Source organism: Corvus brachyrhynchos, unplaced genomic scaffold (genome assembly GCF_000691975.1).
Source record: "Corvus brachyrhynchos isolate BGI_N302 unplaced genomic scaffold, ASM69197v1 scaffold101, whole genome shotgun sequence".
NCBI lineage: Eukaryota > Metazoa > Chordata > Aves > Passeriformes > Corvidae > Corvus > Corvus brachyrhynchos.
Window position 1 is genome coordinate 11,877,963 of NW_008237239.1, and position 11,294 is coordinate 11,889,256.

At 38.1% G+C, this 11,294-nt stretch overlaps 1 protein-coding gene across 1 annotated transcript in view; it reads left to right on the top strand.

The window, feature by feature from the left end:
- COL24A1 (collagen type XXIV alpha 1 chain) overlaps positions 1-11,294 on the top strand; it is a 123,567-nt gene that overhangs the window by 95,182 nt on the left and 17,091 nt on the right. Inside the window, exons 37-46 of the mRNA XM_017729593.1 lie at positions 1,486-1,539; positions 2,015-2,122; positions 3,028-3,081; positions 3,861-3,914; positions 5,212-5,268; positions 6,191-6,244; positions 7,265-7,318; positions 7,425-7,478; positions 9,597-9,650; positions 11,276-11,290. Coding sequence (XP_017585082.1) covers positions 1,486-1,539; positions 2,015-2,122; positions 3,028-3,081; positions 3,861-3,914; positions 5,212-5,268; positions 6,191-6,244; positions 7,265-7,318; positions 7,425-7,478; positions 9,597-9,650; positions 11,276-11,290 — 558 coding nt within the window. The remainder of the gene's footprint in view (positions 1-1,485; positions 1,540-2,014; positions 2,123-3,027; positions 3,082-3,860; positions 3,915-5,211; positions 5,269-6,190; positions 6,245-7,264; positions 7,319-7,424; positions 7,479-9,596; positions 9,651-11,275; positions 11,291-11,294) is intronic.

Genomic DNA, 11,294 nt, shown 5'->3' on the forward strand with positions numbered 1-11,294 from the left:
GCCTTTAGTAAGCAAATTTAATGTTTCCTTCTTCTTCTATTTTTGATTTTTCTGATTTTCTTTGTCATTCGAGATGACCATACTTAAGTAAGCTTTAGATGTGGTTCCGGATTGGTAGAAAGAGGAGACAAATGCTTTTCCTATCTTAAATATGTGACCTCTTTTCAAATAGGGATTCCTCACCACTTGTCATCCGGACACACAAACCACACACCCTGGAGCCTCTCACTTCAGATCTCTCTTCTCCAAACAATATGGCAGCAACCATATACAGATCAAATAGTAGACAAGCATTAGACTTCACCATCAACATGGTTAGATCAGTTTGCCTATTCGTTCTGACACCACTCCTAGCATCTAAAATCCAACTATGAAGTTGTACGCAACTTCGTCATGAGAACTAGTATTTTGGAGCACAGTTTCCAAAGCAAGTATTGTAGCCTTAAGTCAGACCAGCTTCCCTTACCAAAAATCATTTTCTCATTTGCAGTCCTCTGGCTGCCTTCTGTGTAGTTCTTACGTGATGGTGGGGTCCGACAAAACATTAGTTGGAGCGCCAGCTGTTCACAGCTGTGAGCACTGTCCACTCTGTCCTCTAAGCATCCGTGTTACATTTTGCTGTCTTTAGTCCTGGGTTCTTCACAGTGAACTACTTTCCTAGTGAAAGAAAAAAAGTGTTCTTTTAGTTGTTGGCACCCTTAGTGTGCTGCAGTTTTGTTTCCTTTTCCTCTCACTGTCTGTTTGAAATTGGCAGTTCTGGGGAAGATTGAAAGTTTTAAGCATTGAAATTATTGTAAAACAGCTCAATCCTGGCATATATACACTGGATGTAATTATACTTGTGTACAATAAACAACATCAGCAGTGCTTCTGTGCCTCAGTGAGACAGGCAGGTCTGGCAATTCAATTTTTGGGAGGATGTGGTTAGGGAGGGATTTTTCACTTTTCTGCCCTACACGTTCCAAAGGCAGCTGCAGAGCTGCCTTCTTCTCCCTTCATCCTCCCTGGCATCTGGGAGTGTTCACATCACAATTTTGGTTTGACCTCCTTCTAGAGATGCAGACAGATCACAACATCCTAGTCTAAACATGGAAATCAGTCTCCTATAGCCAATTGTCTGAGTGTTTCATTGGGGGTGAGACTAATATTACATTTTCCTTAAAAAGTAGCTTACACAGCAACAAATAAGCTTCACAAATCTGTTAAGTAATACATTCTGTGTGGACAAGATTTATTGGTTTTGTTTCTCCCCTATTTTCAGTGCATTTTCACTACTTGATAAATAATCCCTGATGCTTGCCCACTTGTTTCTGCTATAACTAGAAACAGTCCTACTAACTTGCGTACAGCCACAGATAATGACATTTTTCCTCCCACCTCTCTGCTTTACAAAAGCCTACTTAGTTATGCAGCTTGGAGCAGAGGTTAAACATGTTTCCAGGCCTTTCTCAATCATTTCTTTTTCTCTCTCTAATAAATCTATAGGGCCCTGAAGGAACACCAGGAAATCCAGGTCAGAGGGGCCGTTTAGGAAAGAAGGTAGTATTTTTCATCTTCCCCAGTTCCCTTCCTTTTATCTGAGACTCAAATTTACATTACGAAATTCCACTGAACCAGAGCTATCCCTGTTTTGTGTCATGCTTCAAGCCAATTTTTTTCTTGTTAGCCATAGCAATTAGAATTGTCATCATTCTGCAAACCGTAACATTCAAGAAATAAAGAAATTTAAATTTGTATCAGGATGTACTTTTGCAACTCGGGACAGTTTCTAGTTCTATTAAAAAACATTAAGCTTTGGCTAAAAGAAAACAAAAAAAAATAATAGGAAGACTTTAGCAGAGACTATTTTGTACTGCAGAGTTCTGGGCTCAGACATTCTAATATCTACAGGAAATGACATACAGTAAATGTCATACCTATTAAATAATGCTGTTACACATTTTGATTAAGCATAAACTGCATTTTGAAACTTAGTGTCCGTCTCTTATTATTTTTAATACAATAACATCAACAGGGGGAAAAGGGGCAGCTTGGCCCTCCAGGAGAAGCCGGACCTGCTGGTGATTCTGGCCAACCTGGAAAAATTGGTCCCAAAGGTGCAAGAGGAACTCGAGGTCCTGTGGTTAGTAGAAAACATGCTTAATTAAGAGCTTGGAGGTGTTTCAGCATCAGAATGAGACCTGTTCACCTTTCCAGACAGAAACCTGGGGCATGCATCCGGAAGGAGCCCTCTCACACTTTTGGTCATCTGACAATTAGGGGAGTGGGATGGCAGAGCACACCATGGAATGTCCCACACTCCACATATAACCTCACTGCTATGGGTGTTTATAAACCTTTCCAGTTCCAAGAACAAAAATCAAGGAGTTTACTAACACATACAATAAGCCTTAGCTATGGCTGAAACAAAGCACTTCAGACGAAGACTACTATTCCTATCGAAGAGGAATCTTATCCAAAGTTAACTGAATTAAGTCTGTTCCATTAACTTTTAGCTCCTTTCATAGTAAGCTCCCCAAACTTGCTCCATACTGTGTGGCACATGCACTGAAGCATTCAGACTCCCCACTAGAGAGGGGAGTGTCAGTCCTGTCTCAGTCCAATCCCGTGGCCACTGAATGCAGCAGTGTGTTCCTGAACACAGGAAATAACAGAAGCAAAGTTTACTACCTAATTGCCAATATTTTCAAGAGAAGGACTCAGCTTTCTAAGGTGATGCCCACCCTCCACTTCTCTTGGCATACTAGCACTTAGTTCTTCCACAGCCCTCAAAGCTGAGATCCTTTAGATCTTAATTATGCACAAAGACTATAAGGTTAGGACTGAAAACGTTGACCATTTTTTCCACAGAAGAATGAAAAGCCCAGTATTCTTTAATAAATTAAGTAGGACCTACAAGAAAGTTGTCTGTGGTGTCAAGTGTCAGTATTTCAAGATTTTTCATGTGCTTACTTTATAAAGTAGTCATTGTTGTAGCACTTTACAAAGGAGCTCTTTTTTTCTCTCACTGATAACTGCATTTAACAGGGACACCTAGGAGGAATGGGACCTGAAGGAGAGCCAGGAATTCCAGGTTATGGGGTACGTTTTTTACTGAATTCAGGTACACGTATGTCCCAAAGTAAGTCTGTGGTACTCTAATTTCGAATATCTTAGGGATCTGTATCTAGACTACACAAACATTTTCAGGAAAGCCAGATACTCACATATGTTTATACAACATGTTTGCCTATTCAGAAATGTTAGCCTTAAGCAAGGATGGCTGGTTTTTGTGAGGTTTTTGTGTGTTTTCACTAGCAGGGGGGTTTTACCACAAACTTTAAACCCTTGTTTATCCAATGTGTCTCACCCCTTCTGAGTAAAGTTCTTATAAAACTACTACAGGTATATATATAAAGAAAGTTCAGCAAACACCACCACCTCTGCTTACTGTCTGGCCATGCAATTTTCATTTCAGTAACAGAAACTGATTGAATGAGGTTAGTTGAAGGACATAAAGATATTGTGGCTTTCACTGAAAAATAGCTGTGAAAATCGTCATAGATGGATTGAGTAATCCTCTTACACAGCAGACTGTCCAGTCTCTTTTCCAAACACAAACACCCATCAGTGACCCTAACCCTCAAGCAAGAACCAGCCCAGCTCCAATCACCTGCCTTAAACCCTGCCAGAATCTGTAGTTTCCCAATGTGCATAGAGGTTTTCCTGCGCACAGTCCATTTTCTGCCATTGATTTTGCTGTCATGATTTAGAATAATTAGCCAGCAGAAAAAAAATGTAGTTAGTAGCTAAAAGAAAGTTTGGAATTATTTCTTTCTTTATTTGTTTTAAAATAATTTGTGTTTGGTTTGCTTCTTCAGGGTCACCAGGGTCCTCCAGGGCCCTCAGGGCCCCCAGGCCCCAAAGGAGAAAAGGTATGAACATGCATTTTACTGTCCTGTTTTGTGAAATTATAAAGGGAGGAAATGTAACTGCACACCTACTGTTTCCCACAGCAAGCAGCAAAAGCCACCATTTGCAGTATTTGTTAGTATTGTCAGAGACTATGAAAAGAAATGCGAAGTGAGGAGAAGGGTCATTCAGAGATGGAGTCCCAAATTATACCATTAAAATGTTTGTGGTTTTAAAACACAAGGTACCCACTGTACAGAACACAGTCTATTGTATCAGATAGCACCACTGCCCTTAGAGAGCACTGCTGACAAAAATAATCAGTGCAGAACCAGCTAAATATTTACTTAACTCTGAGTCTGTTAGTACACCCACAGATTTGCCTGAAAGTCCAACTAGAATGGACAAATGTCTGTGGTTAATATAAAATGTTAGGGACAGGATGTGGCCTCAGTACTGCTATTTTAGTGTCAAATTTACTGTTGTTCTCTCAAGTCTCAAATCCTGAAAACAGATTTGTATGCTGAAATCCGTGTGACCCCAAGAAGGCAGGTACATGGATTCACTTCACAAAGATTGGATTGGAGTTGCTCTTGACAGAGAAATACAAACTAGAGCAAGTTATGCAATAAATTCTGTGAATAGACATTTAGTGCTTGATGTTATAAACAGGTTTTGTATGAAATAAGAAACAATAAGTGCAAACTAATTTGTTGGGAACTAAGTGTCTAGGTTTCTTGGTCACTTCTGAAGAAGCACTTTGATGCACTTTAAAAGTCCTTAATCATATTTAAAAATGTGATTCTCTTTGCATTGCTATTGCTAGGTATCATCTGGAATAGATAATTTTTTGTTTATTAACTTGGATGGCAGTTATTTAGTATTTAAATTTTAATAGATTTCAGGCTTAATGTTGGAGTCTTCTGTACACTTGTTTTTCTTTATGTTAAATGTATTTCTCAAAATAGTGGAAGAAGTTTTCTTTTTTCCCCCTTGTCAAATATCCTGTTTATCCTTTTTTTCATTAAATAAAAACATGATTACATGGAAATTGTTCTAATAATCCTTATTTTTTCTTATAGCTGCCTTTGAGAATAGAGCAAATATTTAGGTTTTTTTAGTCCTAAATGTCTTTAGGACATTTAGGTGAATGTTAAAATGGAGTTACCGAATCCATTATATTAAAACCATAAGCATAATATTCACTTTTAGCATCTATACAATGTGTTCTCTGCTTTTCATTAGCATTTGAACTTGTGCGCATGGTAGATGAGGTTGAACTTCCAAGTTAACATTTTAAAATATTTATCTTTGGTTTAGGGTTACCCAGGCGAAGATAATACAGTCCTTGGACCACCTGGGCCCATAGGTGAACCAGTAGGTCTTTCTTTCTCAAAAAAATTACATTAGTGCATCTCAAGACAAGAGCCAATGCATTTAGTTCTGAAGCTTTTTATCATTGTCTCAGGAGTCAGTAAAAAAACCATAGAATTATCCTCCTTTAATGAGTAATCTCTCTCTGAAAATGCTGCTGTGTGCCCTTTCCTGCTTAAACATCTGTGCCCTGTATTTAAATACACTAATGCCATTAGTCTGTGTTTAGATCAGCATTTTAAGAAAAGAATTTTACCCTTGCTGTTTACCCTGAGTTATACTTAATTGCTTTACTAACCAAAAATATGTTTTCACTTATTTTGTTATCACTGCACACTAATTCAGCTGATTTAGAGAGCTGCATTTTGTAACCATTTTTGTACTGAATTCATACATGGAGTGTGTCTCTGCAGCATTTATGAACCTGTCAAAATTATTAGGACAAACTTCAAAATTAAAGCAAATTTTGGGTACAGCACATCATTCCAGAAAAGAATCCAATTTTTAGTGTGCTATCTTACAGAGGCCATAAGAGAGTTTTCCTTGCATGTCTTGAAACCAGAGTCACTTCATTTATCCATTTGGATTTTAAATTAATATATATTTATTTATATACGTAAGTATAAATCTGGAGAAGTTCCTCTGAGGTCAATCCTCCATCCTGTTTCATTAAGCCCCATGTAAGATTTATCTTTTAGCTTCTTTTAGTCTTCAGTTACAAAAAATTTTAGACTGTGTCTGACTGCAATGCATTCTGTTTAGAAAAAACCCATGTTTATTCCTTTAGCCAAGCTAACCTTTATGTCTGTATTCCTCAGTTCCCTCTCAGTTTGTCTTGAGAGAAATCTCAGCTTTCTGTTCATACTTCACTGCAGCATTATATTCAGTTCAGCTGTTACATTTTGCTCTTTGGTTTGCTCTCTAGGGTCAAATTGGTGAACGTGGAGATAGAGGAGAACCTGGAGATGAGGGTTACAAGGTAATACCTCTTGGGTTTTAGTCTTTGAACATGGCATGCCATGCCTACATGTGGAGTAATGCAGCAGAAGCACCATCTTCCCTCACAAGTGTGCAGAGATGCACGTGCTGGAGCCTCACTGCACTGCTGCACTCTTGTAACACATTGGAGCATCTTTCATATGGGGACATGGGAGCTGCAACTCCTCAGCTGGAGAAGACTCCAGTGACCTTAGTGTGCATAAATACCTGATGGGAGGAGATTAAGATGCAGTAGCCAGACGTGTTTCCATAGTGTCCAGTGACAGGACAGGAGGCAAAGGGCAAAAACTGAAACACATGAAATTCCTTTTGAAATGGCTTTTTTTTACTGTGAGGATGACTGAGCACCAGAGCAGGCTGCCCAGAGAGGTTGTGGAGTCTCCATCTGTGGATATACTGAAAACTTGACTAGACATGGTCCTGGACAATCTTTTCTAGCTGGCCTTGCTGGAGAAAGAGGGTTCCATAGATCTCAAAAAGTCGCTTTCAACCTAAACAGTTCCATGTTTCTGTAATACTGTAGTAGTTAATATTTTTCTCTGACATTTAAGCGCTACTTATTGTAAATCTAATCCTAAAAATTATTAATGAGTTATATTCAGTCTTTCAGCACATGAAAATTGGATGGTAACTGATGCTTATCACTGGTGCAGTTTGCTGAAATACAAGAGAGACGGTCCTTGACACGGAATATCCAAGTTACATAGTAATACAGATAGACATAGGAATAAATGAATGAACCAAATCTGTGCTTACAGAAGTGCAGAAATGTTTAAACAATATGTAATTCCCACTTGCAGCTTGGAGTAGAGAACGTAAAGAATAAAATCTCCACAGGGTTTGATCCTGGAGATCTGACCATACTTTATCTAGGGCGCGTCAGTGAATCTGTGCCCACCTGCCACCTCCCAAGATGCGCTTTACAAGGAAGTCTGTAGCTCACTGAGCATGCCAGCCTGAGTTACCTGTATAGCAATATGTTATATTTTCTCCTTCCCAGGGTCATATAGGTCTTCCAGGGCTCAGAGGACCTATTGGACAGCAGGGGCCTCCAGTAAGTGTTTCAGACAAGTGAGATTTCTCTATTGACTGTTGAAAATCTGTTTTCGTCTGCATTCAAATGACTCTTTTCATTTATTTAATGTATGTTCTTTTCAAAGGGAGAGCTGGGTGAATTGGGAGAGCAAGGACCAAAAGGAGAAAGGGGCTCAGAAGTAAGTAGAAAAAAGTGAAACAAAACTGCACTTAATTGGAATTTGTAGGGTTTTATTGTTCACTGACTATCCTTGGGAAACTGTTCCATATGGTTAAAACTGAGTGTTTGAGCTCCCTTTTCATACCTGCAGGAACAAAAAAAAAAAATTAAAAAATATAATTATCTTGGTTAGTAAATGTGTGTTATTTGATAGGTAAGTAGTTTTACTTTGCAGTGATATAAAGCATTAAGAGAGGCTCTTTTGGAAATGTTTGAGTGATATTCAATTATCCCCTAAAATGGAGTTTCTTGTGGGAAAGTAGCTCTGGAAAGCAACTGGGATTTTGCTTCTCTGATCTGTAAATGAAGCCTCCTAGTACTGCACTGTACTGAGTTTTCAGAGACCTGGAAATAAGGAATTTACTACAGAATACTGGAGCAATAATGACAGAGCAAGTCCTGACAAAGATCAAAGTCAAAATCTTTCTCTTTAGAAATGTTAGTTCATCTTGGTGATGTGTTGGAAATTGCCAAAAGTGTTTATATTCTCCCATGGGCTGAATGTCATTGGCTTTTGAGATTTCAAAAGATTTAGGCTAAAATATTTCTTACAATACCAATTACCATTGCAATTTTAATGAGCTATTTTATCTGAGAAGTTCCATAGAGCAACTCTGTTAGAGTTTCAAAATTTTGTAGGTAAATACAAGAATCTGTAGTAGACTAGAACTGAGGAGCAACAGTAAGGAAACGTGATGTGGAGGCATTGTCAGCATGTACTCTAGCTGTGAACTCGGATATATTGTTTTTGTCAATCACATCACGGGACAAAATCAGCCATTCCTCTTGGAGAGTGTTTTCTTTGTCTTGCAAATGCTCCTCAGACTAATACTGCCATTTACAAATATGGAGCTAATATCCAGCATGGAGCAACCCATAAGAGCTTAAAGGTTTCCACAAAAATGTTAGTAGTGGAAACATTCATGCAGTCTTAACTCCAGTGGCATTACTGGTGCTGCTATAGCAAGCCTTGCAAAGTTAATCCCATAAACTGCAATGCTGAATCATCTGGCTTTACTTTATGTGCATCCAGAAATCTTAATGAAAACAATATTAAGTTATCTGAATATGCACATTCTAGTTCTGACTGGTGGACTTTTTTATGCCATTCTTAACAAAAAAGGCATTAAATTGAGCAATAAAACAAAATTTTGCTGGTTTTTTCCATGTTTACTTAATTATACAACAGTTACACTTATAATGACCCAAGCTTTTTCACTTTTTTGCATTTTGTGTCATATTGCAGCATGGTAGTTACAGCATAACTTTTGCTTTAAGAGGAGTGTTTGAGATAATTAGTCTGAAAAATCTTGGGAACTTTTTTCTACTTGTTCTATGCTAACAAGTGTTATTCTTGTCCCTGTTCTTCACTGGTTGCATCTTTTAGAGGTAGGATAAAATTAATGCTCTAGATCTTTATATTCTGTGGAGACTATCCTTTAACAAAGTTCTCTGAGAAGCTTTTGACCCATTCTGAGCTTTTCTTCCTTGGTGCTTGACCTCCTGTGTCACTAAACCACTTTACAAGAATGTTATCTGCTCAGTATCTCTCAGTTTTCTAAGACTACCAATTTCTAGATCAGTCAAGATGAAAAAAAGTCTGTTTTTAAGTAAATTTTATCTTTTGTGTAGATCTTAGATAAAAAAGAATGTTTACATCTGTGATATGTGACACTGTTATTTTCTAGTATTCTCTTCCACAGACATTCAGTGCATTTACATTGCCTACTTTTCAAGACTTCCCTTTTGAAGAGTAAAGGAAATGCTGTAAAAGTGTACTTCCTCACACAGGGGTGGCTGATACAGGAGAAATTGCCAGATTCATGATGAAAAACATTTTATGCTTGTTGTTGAAAAAGTTTTCAAAACTGATTCACAAAAGGGAAAAACGTACACAATTCTGCCAAAAATATATTTGCTTTTACTTGAAAAGCTTTCTGCTGTCTCCTGAAATGTGAATAATCCAGTCCAAAGCCAGGCAATGTGAACATAAATACTAGACAGCAACATTCCTCAGCTCTTCTTAGGGGACTGAGTTTAAGACATTTGTCAGTTCACAAGTATTTGTAACTTCTAGGGACCCACAGGGAAGAAAGGACCGACGGGTCAGGCAGGCAAACCTGGAATTCCTGTAAGTAACAAAATTCTACCATCTATCTTCAGATTATAAAACAATGAAACTAGTAACTAATAAAACCAAAATTTAATCATGCCAGGGTTACCAGAAGGTCTTGTGTTCACTCTAAAGAATCTTATTATCATCCAGGAGGTGTAAAGGAACCCCTGTCATTTTTGAATAAAAATTTTCGAAATTTTGTTAAATTGTACTGAATTATATATTCAGTTACTCAGCATATGGAAGTTACGTGCAACTAACAACAAGGGCCTTACCACTTGTAAAGTTATTTAATTAGGTCATTTTTGGAGTCCATTTGGAGGTTATCACATTATATTGCACAGAACTGTACTTGTGTTCGCTTCTGACCTCATCAGTTCTTTGATCCTCTGCAGCCTACAGAAGCTTGGATCCATTTGTCCGCGATGGATACATGTGGTATCCTTGAGGTTTATTTATTTCTCTTGCTTGCCCTGAGCTGAAATTTTTCATGTTTTTTCTTGAGTTACTGTAGAGGAGCTGACTTGCATTCCCTTCTCCCTGAGGGAGAAAACAGAGCAGGAAGCAGTAGGTGTTCTGTAAACATAACAAAGAACAAAATGCATCAAGGTTATTTTGGTCCCCTAATAAATAATACCACACAAGCACATATTGTAAATAACTTTTACTACCTCACATCAAAACATTGTCAGTAACTGGAGAAATGCAGCTGTTGCACAGGGCTTGTACCTGCTGGGCAGAGAGCAAGGGGAGGCTTTTGAAGACAAGGAACTGTGTGTCCTTTGTAAATACTCGGCATTTTCTTTTGGAGGACTACAGGGATCTTTCAGCAGACAACAGAAAACAAGGAAAGCAAGACATGCAGAGAAGTGAGGAGAAGACAATAAAACTAGAACTTGAGGAAGTTTCAAAGCACATGCCAAATGCAAGATACTTAAGCAACCAGAAGTTTGGCACACTTATATTCTATATGGCTGTTGTTACCTATAATTTTTCAGACAAAATGTGTTGTAGTTAGAACATTTTACATTTCTGAGAAATTGCATTTATAGAGACATTAGTGCAGAACTCCAAGCCTTTTAAGATAGTGTATCTCAGTCTAAAGGGAAATAATTGTAAGGAAATAAATCAATGTTCCTCCGTTGGATGTGATATGAGGCCTTTTTATGCAAGTATAGCAGCAGTTACACAAACTTGCCATATTGTAAATTTGTATTTTTGATATGTTCAAATTTGAACAGTACAAATTTGTGGAAGTCCAGTACTGAGTATTTAGTAAATAAAAGCTGAAAAGGTATGGTTGGGTTTTTTCAGGGATAAATAGATGACTTTATAAGGTTTTCCTCACTTCAGTTTAAGAATCAACACTTGCAGGCATCTTCCAGACCTGGCACACAAAGGGGTCAGTCTTACGATTTCAGCTGAAGTTGCTCAGATCCCATGACAGAGCAAGTCTAAGGTTAAACCAGTAGAATTCTAAAGCAAACATCCTAACTCAGAGCTCCCTCTGTGAGTATTCATTCATATCACTGGGTCTGTTGTTAGGTAGGGTTTAGAAACACTGTGACTGAAATCTAGTTATGGGGGAGTGAAGATGAAGAGAGCCAACAGTGCTATATTCGATTTGAATTTGTTTCAAGGGAAAACCAGGGCAACCAG